Raw genomic sequence first — 16,595 nt, 5'->3', positions numbered from 1 at the left:
TCTAACAAGGAACTCAAATGTTCCACCAAGAAATTGTGAAGAACTGGATGAAGGGCAGGATGGAAGCTTGAGGCCAAAATGAACATAGTCGGAGAATATAGGTAGTCTTTGGGTTATAACAAATGCAACAACACATAACTACATTGCTTAGTGAAAAATCGTGGCAGTGCTGTTTACTGTAATAATGGCAGGACAATGCAGGTTATTAAACGAGAAGGGACATAAGTCCCAAGCAAGGAGTTGGGGCATGCATGAGTGGGCATGACTTGCAACCTTCCCTGCCAGCTTTATTGACTTTACTTATGGGAAGCCGGCAGGGAAGGTTGCAAATAATAAACACATGACCACAGGATGCTGCAACTAGGGTAAGTATGTGTTAATTGATCACATGATTCTGGGAATGGCCAGACCGTTGAGGGCCAATTTTAAGTACCACTCATTTAGCACCATTGTAACTAAATGCTAAACAAATGGTCATAGAAGAGCCGAGGTGGCGCAGTGGTTAGAATACAGTACTGCAGCTACTTCAGCTGACTGCTAGTTCAGCAGATCAGCGGATCAAATCTCACCGGCTCAAGGTTGATTCAGCCTTCCATCCTTCCGAGGTGGGTAAAATGAGGACCCAGATTGTTGGGGGCAAAATGCTATTTAGTATACTGTCTTTGGTGTAAGCCGCCCAGAGTCCTCGGAGAGTGGGTGGCATAGAAATATGAATAAATAAATAAATAAATAAAATAAATAAATAAATAATCTGAATACTTGTAACTTTTTATTTTGAATGTGTTTAACTCTTCAGACCAGATAATGAAGAAGCTGAGAGTCTGCCTGAACCCTTACAGTGTGATTTTTTAAAAAAAGAAACTTAAGAGAATTGGTAAATTGTTCGAAGTTAAAACCCACTCCCTCTCCTAGAAAAATGAAATATTTTAGGATATACTAAAAAGGCAGAATATTTCCCCTAAAAGAGAAGTAGAAACTCAGAGAAGCAGAAACTCATTCCCCCCACCTTTGTCAATGGGCCATTAAGGCCTCAGCATCCCATCTGCAACACAAAGGACCCATATAGCAACAGAAACTCACCACATGGCACCTGGGAAGATTACATCAACCAGCAAGACTAGCTAAGACCCCCACCACCTGGGAGTCTGACAACCAATCAGGATATTCTTCCTGTGCCCCAGGAAGTTCAAAGCCCAAAGAGGGCATAAAACCCAGGAACTCTCAGCATCTCGGCCCCTTTTCTGTTCAGGAATGTGATCCTGTCCACCATTAAACCACCTTTCCAAACAACCACCATGTTTCCAGTGTCTTTTTCCCCACTTGGAACTGAACCCAGAAGGATATTTCTTCCAACAAATGCCAAATGACTGGAGCAAATGTCCCCATCTTCAAAAAGAGAGAAATATTCTATTCAGATCATATTGATATTGCTCTAAAAACAATGTGAGAATAGAGAATTAATTACAAGGTTAGGATGAATTTATCAACAGAAAACTTATTGAATTAGCTTACCTTGGTTTTTTTCCCCTTCATGTGGTACTTTGATAGATTATGGGAATACTATAGAAACAGTCTGTGACTTCAGTAAAGCATTTAACGAAATACTTCATGACTTGCTGATCAGAGATTCTATTAAATATGGTCTTAATGACTTGACAATTAGATACAGCTGGCCTGAAAATCACTTTTACTGTATATATGTTCATCCGTGGTTGTTCATCAAACTGGAAAGAGATGCCCAAAGGATCAATCCTGGTCCTACTTTTCAAGGTCCTTCAGTATTTTCATTTAAATATTTCTCTTTCTGTGTATGCATGTGTGCACACGTGCCAGTGTACATGGGCACATGTAAAATACTGAAAAAATATTTTCATGTCTGATTTAGATGAAGAGGCGCAATACATATTTACATTTTTAATATATTTATACAGACTAAATAGGGATGGGATAGCTAATACCTAGAAAACAAAAATAAAATTCAAAGTGATCGTAATATGTTGGAAAAACAAAGTAAAATAATTAAATCTAACAGAGATAAGTGCAAAGATCACCTAGAAAACAACTATTAAATGTAAAAATATAGGACAGGAGATATCTGGTATGGTAATGATACTTGTGAAAAAGGTATGAGCCAACAATGTGATGTGGCTGCTGAACAAGACCAATGTAAATATTGGAATAATTTCACTGCAATGATTCAACACCCAGCCTCAGATTGCATCAGTTCTGGACAACATTCTTTAAGAAGGATTTGGGGGGGAGTGGGAATGGAACAGGTTCAATAGAATTAGGGGCTAGAAAATAAGTCCTTTGCAGAAGGATTGAAGTAACAGCACTGTTATGTGTTTACCCTGGAGAAATGACCAACTGAGGGGAGGGGTATAATACTTTACAAATAAGTAGTAGAATATCCCATTGAAAATATCAAGTAAGGTTGATTCTTGTTCCAAGAGACAGAATAATCTTCTGTAGGAGGGCAGATTCTGATTGACTGTCAAAAAACAAAAACAAACCCAGACTGTAATAGTAAGAACAGTTCAACAGTGGAACAAGGCTAGGCAACCATTGGCCCGAGATGCTTTAATTTGGATTCCTAATTTATGATTTAGATTCAAAGTCATAAATGACTTTTTCCAACTCTGATTCCATCCCCATTGAATTTAATGGATTTAATGCAAAATTAAGCAAATCTTGCCAAACTTAAGTTGAAGTCACAACTGCATAGTGACTTGTGCCAGTACATGAATTTTGTTCACGTTCTCTGATAATTCATTATCATTAGGGTGATTTTTTAAAAATAATAGCCAATTTCTAAACAATTTAGAAGCATGGCACTTAGTCATGAAAGTCTACCTGATTCTTTAAAAAGTTCCACACATTTCAGTCTATTTCTTGTATATCAATTGCCTATGTTGCAGGAACATCAGGTAGAATGCCAAACCTCTGCTATCTTTAACTCTGATGCAAAATCAATCTTCCCAGTTGATCAGTGGAAATGATTCATCCAATACTATGTTTTAAATCAATACAGTATAGTAAAAATATTAAAATGTCTATAAATGACCATTTATAAAATAAAGAACCTTATAAATGGTAGGTTTTTTTTAACAATAATTAAATATATATTTATATGTATATTCAAGTCAGGTTTCTTTCTATTCACTGAAAACTGAATAAGATCATTTGCCCAATATGAGTTATGTGCCACCACGAGTTGAAATGAAATTGGTGGCATAAAAATTAATAAATAAATCCCACTTGGAAATGAGGTAGGAATGAATTTTTTTCTTTCCCACATCCCCAAATAATTTCATAGAAAGATTTATTCTCCTTATAGAACATATAAGTATCAAATTTCAGTAGAATAAGAGATTTCAAGACCTTTTTAGGAAGAGGTGAACAATCTGCTTATTGCCCAGGCAGCATTTAACTATACCATGCTGCTCAATTTATTTCAAAAGTAAGTCTCTTTGAGTTAAGCAGCTCCAGTATGGAGATTTTTATAGAACTATTTTTGTATCACACTGAAGGGTCTTTCCTGACATTTCAAATTTTGAATAACTTCCTCAAATTGTATATTTTATTTGGGATGGGATGAAATAATTGGGAGATGTTCGTTTCACATTTCAGGTTAAAATATAATTAGCTGGGTACATTAAAAATGGGTGGGGGGAGTCATACATTCAAAAGTGAAAATAAATGAGTGTCCTGAAGGCATTGTTCTCAGCAGGGCAGAAACTCACATATGCCATAGCATTGATTCAATTGCTATTCACTTATTTTGAATGACAATATTATAGTTTTTAAATAAATTTGTTCTTTCTAGGTCATAATCAGGAATGAGCATTAAAAAAAATCAAAACTGGAATATGAATGTTGTATTTGGTCCAATATTAATGCTATTGATTGCATGAACTATTTTCTGCAATACCCATGGTGTATAAGAATTTTTCCAGTAAAGTGCAAGAGTTAAGGTGTTGGACTGGCTCAAGAGAGATTCAGTTTCTCCCTCAGTCATGGACACTGAATGTGTGACTTTGGGCCAGTAACCATCTGTATTAAACCAGCTTCCGGTAGTACCTGTGGGGGGAAAATGGAGAAGGGAATACTATGTACTATTGATCTTGGCAATGCAAACAATCACAGATATTAAAGTAAAACCTGCTTATTTCCATTCATTTTTAAGATGGCTGCCAAATTTAATTACTAGGAGATGGCATAATTATATTTCCCTTGAAGACAAATTTAAGTAGAGATCCAATTTCAGAAAGCAGATTGTTTCAAGTTGTTTTCTGATTGGATCCAAATCTGAGCCTCACTTCACATATTTATGTTTCTTATACTATCCATTGATTAATGCAGATAAATTGAGAGCAGATGGTTTAGATCTGAGACTATTACAAATTTAAACATAATTAGAACCTGCCTTGAAGGGTGGACAGCAGCCTTCATACAAGTCAGAGAAGGCTTATTAATACTCTGAACTGTGAAAATATGAGGAAGCAACTTACTTTCTGTTCCATTTCATAGCAAGCATTTTTATATGCTATTTTATTTCATGTCAACCCACACTTCTGCAATTAGGCTCACAATTATAAAACAAGCTTTTGCAACTTTAATCATCCAGCTGCAGCTTTCTATATCTTGTATACCTTACAGTACTGATTTAGAATTAATATTTCTCAAATTTCCTTTTACTTGCCTGATTCCCTTGGCTTTGCAGCTGCCAAAATAACTATGTATCTCTATTTTGACATGACATTTGTGTCATTATACAGGCCCAATTCTTTGGTTTCAATATTACTGTACTCTTGGCCTTTGCTTCTGTGCCTAGCAAACAAAAGTTATGCTCAAATATCCCCCTGACTTTTATTTGCTGGACGGCATCATCCTATTTAAAACAGAAACGTGCTATTTCGTTTTTTTTAACTAGAGGTCCTTGGAAATTAAGATTCTTCATATTTCACTAGAGGCTATTAATTCAATGCTTTCTTTAGTCAGAAGAAATGTATATAGGATACTGGGCAAATAATCATGTCTCTGAAAGTAGCATTCAGTTACAATGTCATACTATTATATAACTTCTACATTAAGCATGATGTAGTAGCAGTGGTGGGTTGCTACTAGTTCAGCCTGGATCTGGCAAACTGGTAGCAGCAGCGGGAGGCTCCGCCCACCCACCCAGATGCTTCTGCGCATGCACAGAAGTGTCACGCGCGTGAGAGTGAACTGGTAGCAAACTAAATTGAAACCCACTACTGTGGAGTAGCCTTTTGAAGTTTTAGTGTTTGTCTTTGGCTAATTGTGCAGACATGTGTAGCGCAGATAATCTTTTCAATGTGACCACTAGCAAAGCAGAGGGGCTATGAAAATTAACACATGAACCAAAAATTGATAACATCTGATAACTCTACAGTCTAAGTTATAGCACTAATTTCTTTATGATCTCTCAACCAAGCACGAAGTCAGCAGATGCCTAAGGAAAAGAGTGCTAACTTGAATACAATAATTGACACACTGAAGGTTAGTAAGTGCTGCCGTCATTGGTGTTATCCTTTGTGTACCATTCTGAAACTTCACTTTATAAAAGCCCCAGCAATAAATAAAGTTTGAAATTCTTTATTCATCTGGCTGACTATCTTAATAAATTAATTCTGGGTGGCTAACAAAGCATTAACAACCCAGAAACCTAGATAACAAAACCACAGAAATTATAATAAAAATGTGAGATAATTATAAATTATTTTGTACAATATTCATGTGATCTGAAACTTTGACTATTGTTCCTGTTTTCTTTACAGAAACAAGTAGTAGTTATGTTTAAGCTGTTATAGAATAGTGATAAATGATTTAGATAAATTCAAATAAAATGGCAGGATTTATTTCAAATAACATCAGGCAGGCCAATATCATCTAGATAGAAGCTATACAAGAAACAGAATCAAGCCCCAATTGCTTCAAAATATCAGAACAGGAGTCATTAGAATTATTTCAGAAGGGATCTTATTACATCTCTTCATTCAGGCAAGTATGAATGAATGTCATTCTTCAACCAGCATGCCACTCTCTACGGTTCCAACAGATTTTTTTTTTTTTATCAGACATTGTCTCTATTCTGTGGAAGAAAGCAGAAGCCTTGCCAATTTCCTGCTGCTTGCACAGATGCTTGTTCCTATTGCTTCCACTCTAAACTCTCTTTGGCAGATTACCAGCAGTAGTAATAATTATTATTTATTAAACTTGTAACTCAATGACTCTGGGAGGCACACAACACACAAATTACAATAACAGCAATAAAACATTAAAAATAAAGATAAAAGGCATCAAGTGCAATAGACCAGATGGAATGAAGCAAGCGGTCTCATTCTCCCTCACTAAAGGTCTGGGTGAAGAGCCAAGTCTTCACAGGTCTTCTAATAATAGCAGAATGGGAGCCATCCAGATCTTGGAGGAACCTCATTTGAACTGAACAAGCTCTTGTCAAAGTAAGACTGTCAAAGACTCTGCAGATGCTTTAAATAAAGCTTTACACTCTTGTATACCTGTCACATTAATTTAAAATTATCTTGATTCAATCTGGAAGTAAGAGTACTTTGGAAGAAAACAGTAGATCTGGAAAAGGTGCAGGAAAAGGCAATTTACAATGGGGTAAGTAAGCTAGAAGAGTTCCCATTCAAGGGAAATTGTAACAAGGATCAGCAATTTTTATCAAGTGGCACATACTGTTATTTGATTTTATGGATGCTAAACAAACAGTACATAAACATACACCCATCATACAATTCTCTTTCAGGATAAACAATATTATGGAAGGCCCATACATGGACTAAGATGTGATAACCAAAAAAAAAAAAAAAAAATAGACACAAGAAATCTAAAACTAGTTTATAACACTGTAACTTGCTGTACCTCTCATTACCTTTTGTTTCTTACAAACTATTCTTATTTCCAGTATAGTGTACTAATCAGTGCTTCATTGTGCCTTTCTTAATTTAAACTTCTCACCTCTTTTTTAAGGATTTTATGGTACTTAGTGCTATCCAACTGCATTTTTCTCCATCTCCCTCTCAACTTATTCATATGTGTACTCACTTTTGTATTCAATCTACAATTATTTAGCACCTAAATTACACATGCATTTATGTCTCCAACCATCACACCTCTAACAGCACCAACATAATTATTCATTTATCCATAAATATACTCAAACAATCAAGAAGAAAACATGTTTGTTTTGTATTTGCTCAGCTGAACTTTTAGCCAAGCATTCAATTCTCATGCATGCTGAACTTCCATCATACTCTTACTGTATTCTGCAACTTTCGTTATTGTGCAAAACATCCCATAATTCAAGCCTATTAACATTATTAGACACTTTCTTTAAAATACAATAAATACTTTATTTCATTTTATTAAGCATTTTAAAAGGAAAAAACCTCAACATCCAAAAAGAGAAAGAAAAAGCACCAAGTACATAGACAGATTCCCAAATATCGTAACATTCAGTAAATTGAACATTAGATGATTTTGGACCACTCCCAGATTGGGTAATCTACTGTACACTCACTAAGTGAGGTGCTTCAGCACCCCATTTCAATTCTCAGATCTGAATGTTTTACTCTTTTGTTTTGGTGGGGATTAAGAGACAAAAAGCTTTCCAGAGCTTAATGCATCCATTTCATTCCTTTAAATTATCCCCAAAACCATAATGTTGTTAAGTCAATTGCAGAACAGAAGGAAGAAATGAAACCCTGCCATCTTAGCCCAATCTATTTAATCAGGTTTATTTATAGTTCACTTTTCTAAACCATCTCTCACAAAGAATGGACTTCAGGTGGTGTTGCTTTTTGAGAGGTGAAACCTTGAGTTCCTGTAGGAAAGATGGGGTAAAAATCAAATAAATAATGAAGAAATTGCTGATGAGAATTTTTACAAGAATCATTTGTTTTGTAAGATAATTAGTGAACAGTAATTGTAAAACATTACCATGAACAGAAATTCAAATTTTGTCTAAAATCTAGACTTTTCCAATAGCACAGGGCTACCGTAGGTATCACCATCAGTCAGGGTTTTAGCTTCAACACTTTAAAGAGCTGGTGAAGAGCTCTGTAATCAATTATCTTTCAAAGATGGAATTAGCTAAATTATTGGAAGATTAAATAACTGATGAAAGAAAAAGAGTCTTGCTTGTAAAAAAGTTGACTATTGGTCTCCTATAATATTGGAAAATGTTAGTATTAGGATTAGGTCTTATAGAACGATCACATACATTAACAAAACAGCTTTAATTAAAAGACAGACTCCTTCCAGCATTCTCCAGCAGATGTCATCATGAGGCAGCAATATGTGATTTAAAATGTCATGATAAAATAAAAGTAGTACTGTAGTTTTTTTTAGGCATGTCAAAACAAATCATAAGACAGAAGGCAATGCTTAAAAAGGCTGTATTTTTATTCTTCAACATAAAGTCAGAAACAGTATAAACAGCAAAAAATACTAAACATCAATGCAAACAAAAATAATTTGTTCTAAAATAGGTATTCACAGTACATAAGCTTCCCTCAAACATCAGGTAAGCCAAGGAAGATATCCCATGTTGCAGTGCAGCACTTGAAAGCTTTAAATGAGAGATGCGCTTAGGAACAACGACAGGATAACCTGTCGAAACCAAACAAACTCAAATGAGTCTGGTACTACGTGTGACACTGCAATTTCCTAATGGCAAAGATATTCAAAAAATGCTAGTAAAATAAAATGAGCATTTCTATGGACATGTGAGCCAATACATTTTTTAAATACTTCTATTCCATTGTGTGAGCTTCACAGCTGCGAAGCAATAATGGCAGGGTAAAATATTTAACATTGTTGATTTTTTACACTACAGGAAATGGATCTCTATCTTCTGGTGTCAATTGAATTAGTAAAATACTAAGCTTGTTAAATGGATACACTGCTCTAACCAATATCTATGTCTCTTAAAAATAAATTACATCAAGTTATTACCTAGGCAATAACTAGGTAATTTTATTTTAAAAAATGGATTTTAAAGAATGGCTAAAATCCTATTTTAATGTAATGAGGGAAAAGTAATTTCTTCTCTCTTGATTCTCCTTACTAAAAATGTAGCCAATTCATAATGCTTGGGATAAAAATAACAATAACCCAGGCTGTGTTTAGAAATTCTCATGATGTATCATCCCATACTACCTATCATGAACTCACCAAGCCAGTTTGGGGATTGCAAACTTTGAGGTGTTTGTTGTATGGAAATGGTAAACAATTACATGGGCTTTCTGAGGAAGCTGGCTTCCTTTGTGTCAACTCACTAAATCGTCTCCAAATCAGCCACTCCCTGTTATTATATGGAATTAACAGCTATTTGTTGCTGGTAACACCTGTCCATGCAGTAATCAACTTTACTACGTGAAGAGAATACAACTCACCTAGTTTTTTTTTTTCTTTGGAATGTGCATGCGCTAAATTAACACATGCAGGATTTTAAATAAATCCTGTGAGGTCAGGCAGAAAAACAGACAGTATCTCTTTACATGAAAGCTATAAACATTTATAGTTCACAGTCAAATAACTGCACACCATGAATAGTTTTCTGTAAAATGGGAAAAAGACATCTCTGATTATTAAGATTATTTTCTATACATGCAAACAAAAGGAAAATCGCTTATCGCTACCAGAAAAAAATTACAAAATTGTACACAGTGTAAGGGTTTTTTTTTTCTTCCCTGTTAAGTCATCTGGCATTTCTATAATAATAAAGATGGCCTTATTCCAATTAAAATATTGTGCTTTTTTCCTTCTAAATATATATTGTCAGTGTTTTTCAGGCAATGTATTTGTTTCTTCACAATCTGGTTTTTAAGTGTACTTGCCTGCAGTTATGCTTAGCGTGCATGTGGATATACAAATACACACACAGCCACAAAAATAACTTTGCACTAAACTTTGTCCTGAGAAAAGGGTATTTGCAGGTTCTAGCATCTTAAAACCAAGACAAAATGCAATGGCTTGCAACATTTAAGTTCTTATTATGTTTGTTATCCCTGAGGGAATGTCTTTTCTTTAAGCCATAAGAAATTTCTTAGAATCAAGCATCAATCACAAATTTAAATTGAAACATTTTTATTAATAATGATGGCTGAATGATAGTTATTGATTACAAACAGTTGAAGGACTTCCCAGTGACCCTTGTTCTATAAACAAAGTTAAAAATATGAGTGTCCTTTCAACTTTTCTAGTGAAAGATTCCTCCAATGATTTTAACTATGAGTCTCAAACAAATAAATGAAATCCCTCAGGGAGCAGTGATGGCTCCCAAAATCATTAAGAAGGAGAAAGCCCCCCCCCCTCACCTTTTCATTACTTCTTTTTCTTGCTCAGTACCTTCACATCATCCCCATGTTGTTGTAGACAGTTCCTTTATGAACATTTTTTTAAATAATGTAGGAGGCAATTTTTGTATGGAAGCCTCTGCTGAATCAAAATCCTTTTGAAAATGGAAGTTTTCTCAATCCGACACACTAACATCAAGTAATTTTTAACAAGCAGACCAATTATCGGCATATAGCATTATTAACTAGGTTATATATAAAACTTTATAAATATTCAAGACAATCTATAATTGGGTCTTGGAAGTTCCTTTGGCTGCTTAATGATATAATCTTAGGAAAAAAGTAATTTGTTGTATTGTAATATGCTGTTTTGCATCAGCTTTGTATGGAGAGAAATGTATACATATTCAAAGATACAGAGAATACCATCTTACTGAATATATCTCGTGTGATCATAGGTGGGGATGGGTGGAGAGAAATCTATGTTATGGCACAACACAGTATGTTATCTCACACTAAAAAGTAAATGATATGCAAAAACAGGTAATCCTCCATAACTGAGCACCGCCAGTTCATTTATTTATAATTGATTGATTGAAAAAAGTCAATATTGTTTGTTGTACTGTCTTTTACAATGAACAGCACTTTGGTACTCACAAATAGTAAAGCAGCACTGTCTTTCAAAAATCAACACTACTGTAACACCCACTGTAATGTGGCATGCAAATCCACAATTGCAACCCTTATTGATTTTGCATTCATCCAATGGTAATCTTGTTTCAAATATGAGTAGCACAGTAATGTCTGGCTACAAAGGAGATATTACAACAAGGAACTTCATAAAACATGGAATATGACGCTTATATCCATTCATATTTTAAGCACTATAATAACCAACTTTGCAGTACCAGGATTCTGGTACATTTGCAGTACCAGGACTGGACATTATAAATCACCGAACAAATTTCAACTAAATTGGTTATTTAACAATGTAACCATCAAACCCAAGCCACCAATAAATTGGCTATAAAACAAATGTAATGGTTAACTTCACGGCACAAAAATAATTTGTCCTTTCAATAGGTTTCTTTACATAATAATTTTCAGTGACATATATGTCAGAGTCCAAAGGCTAATTGCTTTTGGAGTTAAATAAACTGTGTTTAATTGCGGTCATGTTCTATATCGTTTAGACTGAGCTGAGTTTAACAAGGCCACGCACAGAGTCTTCATGCAGTGAATCCTGGCTAACCAGGCTGAGGCTGTGCATGGTGCGGCTGTGTCCAAGGGGTAACATCCCGGGTGGAGCTTCTTCAGGAGTAAGAAATGGATGATTTTCAGGGTCCTCTTTTAATGATATCATTTCTGACAAGCTTGTTTCTGATGTGAGATTTGGGATGGAAGAAGGTGGCGTTGGTTGTCCTAGTGTCACCATAGCACAGGGAGCACCAAGAGTAATTTTTCCTGGTATAGGCAGCTCTTCACTACTTAGGCTGGGCTCGCTCTGGAGGAGTGGGGTGGCAGCAGCCTGCAAAACGAATTTAGTGCTCTGAATGCACTGATCTTGATCACACTGAAGAATGGGAGGGTACCAAAATAATATACAAGGCATGAGAAATACAGAGATGGAAGGGTATGGACAAAAGAGGAATGGGACATAAAGAGAAAGAAAAGAGTTATTAATTACACTTCCTTGTTAAACTGACCAAGACAGCATGTACAATATATTGATGAATTCCAGAGTAGTGAAAGTATATATTATGAAAAGCAGATAAAATAATTTATAAACATGCTAACTTTTCCCCCACGGTACATTGATGTTTACATATCTCTGTGTAGGTCTTGTACTTTGGCTCTGCATCCTTATTTAAGGCTACGGATTCTTTCAAACAACAGCTGGGCAGATTTGAAGAGCTTTCAATACACAATTCAATATACAGTTCTCTGTGTACATGATAATCTGTACACATTCAAAATTTATGCTTCCATCTGTTTTCTAGCAATGAGAAGAGCTCAGCAACATAACTCTGCAGCTTCATTTGGGTAAAAAGCACATTGTAGAACCAGAGGTGAAAAGAATCATTTAAGCCACAAAGTACAATCTCCTGCACAGGGCAGGAATTCAAATTAATAAATCCCACATAGATGCCTGTCTAGAATTTTCTTAACATATTCACTGAAGGGAGACCAACACCTTTCTGTATAACTGGTTCTTCCACTGAACTACTCTTACGTTTTTTTTTCTAATATTTTCATTTGGTATCTGCCTTCCTGTCACTTAATCCACTTTTTCATGTCCTGTCCTATGAAAGAAGAAAGAACAACCTTGACCGTCTTCTATGTAATATCATCCCTGTCCTAATATTCCTTTTTACTTATTCTTTTCATGTATTCAAATTATGTTTACACTTTTACCTGTTATCTTATATATGCTCGACAAATAAACTTATGATTATGATTATGATCTTTAAAATGCTATCATAGATCCCAGACTCATCATTTTTTCCAGCTAAACATATCTAATTCTTTCAATCTCTTTTTCAAAAGACTGTTTTTAATCTCCTGATCATTGTCTTTCTTCAAACTTTGAATATTGAATCCTCCTTAAAGTATATTTTCCAATACCATAGTACTTAAGATAGGAATTGACAAAAATAGACTAAAATGGAACAGTTATTTTCCATAACTTGTCAATCAGACTTCTGTTGATACAATCTAAACCCTTCATTTATCTGTTTATAGTTGCATCATTACTGCAGACACTATTTAGGTAAAATTTATTAAAATTATATGCCACCCAACTTAATGGCTTCTTGAGTGACTCAACAATCAAACAAAGAAATTACTATAAAATCAATAAACAGGTTAAGTTTAAAGATGGTGAGTGTGACAAAGAGCCAGGTCTTCACGGCTCTTCTAATCAACTACTGTTCCAAAGATCATTTTCACAAGTACTGTTAATAAACATGAATTAGAATTAATCTTCTAGCACCTTTTCAGAACTAATAATTTTATTAAAAGGCATAAACTTTCATGAGTTGCAGATAATTTCATCAAATGTAGCTTGCAAAAGCTTTTTTCCTTTAATAAAATCTGTTTAAAAAAGCTATTCCTTCTGGTTTTTGGCTACCGAACAATAACATACCTCCCCTTCTACAATGTCTATGTATTCCTCATTCTAAAACCAGATTGTTGGGGGCAATATGCTGATTCTGTAAACTACTTTAAAGATATATATTACATCGCGAGTTCGAGAAGTTTGATTGAACTCGCGAGGTTTTCTTTTATAGTGTGCTTCCTTGGACACAACGGCAAGGAAAGTGACGGAGCTTGAAAGGTAAGACCTGCATTCCACTTCTCGCCCGGCCCACCTGCCACCCCCAAATTGCATCCCTAAAGGGGGTGGGTGGCTAAGCAAGGGGCAAGACCCCTGCCATGGCCGGCGTGCGGGGGGAGAAGAGACGGCAAGGGGAGCCATGTCTTGCTCCATGTGTCTCGCTTCTCCCCCGCCTCACCTGCCACCCCTCTCGATAAAGATGCGGCGGGGAAGGGAAGCAGCTGTTAACATTGGGGTGGGGTGTGTTGGGCCGCTCGGCCGGCACAAAGAACAGGGAGGGGAGGTGATGGCAGCGACAGGACATCCAGTCCCACGCTCGCCACCTGCTGCATCCCCAAAATAATAAGACCCCCCCGATAATAAGGCCAAGCCCTTATTTGGAGGGTCAAAAGAAAATAAGACCCTGTCTTATTTTCGGGGAAACATGGTATGCAATCGATGGACAACTGCAATGGATACTTTCTGGTATGTCATAGCATTTGGGTATGTGAATGTCAGTGGTGGGATTCAAAATTTTTTACTACCGGTTCTGTGGGCATGGCTTGGTGGGTGTGACAGGAGAAGGATACTGTAAAATCTCCATTCCCTCCCCACTCCAGGGGAAGGTTACTGCATAATCCCCATTTCTCCTGATCAGCTGGGACTCAGGAGGCAGAGAATAAATAGGGGCGGGGCCAGTCAGAGGTGGCATTTACCAGTTCTCCAAACTACTCAAAATTTCCGCTACCAGTTCTCCAGAACTGGTCAGAACCTGCTGAATACCACCTCTGGTGTATGTGTAATGTTTTGTCAGCTGAAACGGAAGCTTCCTGCAGTGGGATTTTTTTTCTTTTTCCCCTCACTAGCATTTTAATTTTTTTTAGTCTTCAAGTATTTTACCTTATTTATATATTAATGTTTTTAAATATTTTCTTTTTCTGGAGTATCTACAGAATGATGTCACAGAAATTACAATTAACAACAAATCCATATTATAAGGATCTGGACTGAATCTGTAATTGAAGAACTATCCCAAATTTGAAACAGAAAATGATGAAAGAGCTCTGTAAGATTAAAGTGCTTAAGAAGAATACAAACATCACAGGACAGATAAATGAAGTACTGACATTTCCAGGACTACATACCGTAGTATTAAAATAATCCCAGTTCCAGGATTTTTTAAAGAACATACATATAAACGCAGCAGTAACAAATATTTCTAAAATATCTGAAATGTTTTCTTGAACATAATAAAAAAGAGGTGAATCAGTTATGAAGAGATGGCACAATCCACAATGCTGAATCAAGAATAACCTTCATAATACTGTAGAACAACTGAGTGACTGTGGATTGCAGCCTCAAATACTAATGAAAAAATGTTTAGGAAACATGACTTTTGGTGAGTGAGTGGATTCTCATGGCATATTTTATGGCATAAAAAGATCTAGTTAAAGAAATGATGGAGTACTAGCAGTGTACTAGGATGGGGATAAAAGCAAAATATACTACCAACCTTCAAAAAGGAAAAGGTGATCCTGTCAATTACCACCTGGTTAATCTAACTTCAGTCCCCTATTAAAATAATGGAAATATTGAGAGAAAAAAAAACCATAAAAACCCAAATATTTTTAAACATTTAGGCAGTGAAGCAATGGGTATTTAAAGTAATATTAATGCAGGTTTGATGTTCTAATTTTTCCAATTATACTATAAAGATTTTACATGATAATTATATAGATGGTTCAAATTATAATAAAAGGATTTCATATTTCTAATTTACAAATATATTTGTGACATAAAAAAGGATTACAGGTAGTCTTTGCTTACTGACCATAATTGGGACCACCAAATCTGTTGCCAAGTGATGCAGTTGCTAAGTGGAAAACCGCAACATTGCAACAGACTCCCAACTTAATTTCCATTTTAAGTAAATCTCTGCAGTCATTGAGTGAGACATTACACAACTGTGACTTACGATTTCACTTCTGTGTTCTCTCTGCTGCCTGTTGGAAGCCAGTTGTGAAACATACAAATGGCAATCATGTGATCATGGGATACTGTGACAGTCATAAATGAAAAGATTGGTTATAAAAATGGGGTTTTTTTCAGCCATTGTAATTTCAAATGGTTGCTCAATGAGGCAGTCAGTAAGCAAGGACTAACCTTCATATTAATTTAAAAACTATGCTAGATCAGTTAGTTGCCTGGTTAATTGCGACAAAGTTAGTTTTTCAGGTGGAAGGGGATACTTAAAAGTGCTCTTATGGAGATCACTTATTTTTATCATTCATCAATTAGAAAAATAAAACAATGAGGGCTTATCAAATTTGCAGTGTTTCAACAGATTTAGATACTGGGAACAATGAGAGTGAAGTGGCATGGATAACTAATTTAGAGAACCTGAAATCTTTTGGAGAGTAGACTAGTTTTAAAGGACCAATTCTGAAGTAATAACCTAAACATATATACAGTTTGAAATGGTCATCATCACCAAACCATCACATATCACTGGAACATGTTAGACTATTGAATTTTTCTGGAATATTGTTCCCGGATTTACAAATATTAAAATTATAAATTAACAGTACAATGTTACAATACATATTGACGAACATCATGATGCTAAGGACAGATATAAAATCACTTTTATTTTAAATCAAATTCCCTATTTTAACTGTTTAACTGAACAAACATACATACCAACTTAAATCTACAGTAACAAATAAAACAAACAGGCTTACAATCAAAAGTCTGTTTCTGTATCGCCTGACCTTTACTGGTCCTTAACCATTGTCCCCAGAGAGCCAGTTAGGTTATAATTCATGACTTAATAAAATGGGGAAACTAAGCAGAACTTTGCTGAAAGGCATAAAAGAAAGGAAGCAATTACTTACAAAGAGTTCTTCCAGGCTGGGCTTTTATTGTATAATTCC

General features: G+C 35.5%; 1 protein-coding gene across 4 annotated transcripts in view; it reads right to left on the bottom strand.

The window, feature by feature from the left end:
• Positions 1-8,430: 8,430 nt before the first annotated feature.
• ZDHHC14 (zDHHC palmitoyltransferase 14) overlaps positions 8,431-16,595 on the bottom strand; it is a 68,695-nt gene continuing 60,530 nt past the window's right edge. For 2 of the 4 annotated variants that reach the window (XM_034428570.3, XM_034428571.3), the window contains exon 9: positions 8,431-11,919. In XM_034428570.3, coding sequence (XP_034284461.2) covers positions 11,536-11,919 — 384 coding nt within the window. In that variant the 3' untranslated portion in view covers positions 8,431-11,535. The remainder of the gene's footprint in view (positions 11,920-16,595) is intronic. The other 2 variants (XM_034428572.3, XM_034428573.3) reach the window with 1 other exon arrangement.

This window comes from Pantherophis guttatus, chromosome 1 (assembly GCF_059756535.1).
Source record: "Pantherophis guttatus breed Tessera chromosome 1, ASM5975653v1, whole genome shotgun sequence".
NCBI lineage: Eukaryota > Metazoa > Chordata > Lepidosauria > Squamata > Colubridae > Pantherophis > Pantherophis guttatus.
The sequence above is the reverse complement of the archived record's forward strand: the minus strand, read 5'-3'. Positions and strand labels throughout refer to the sequence as shown.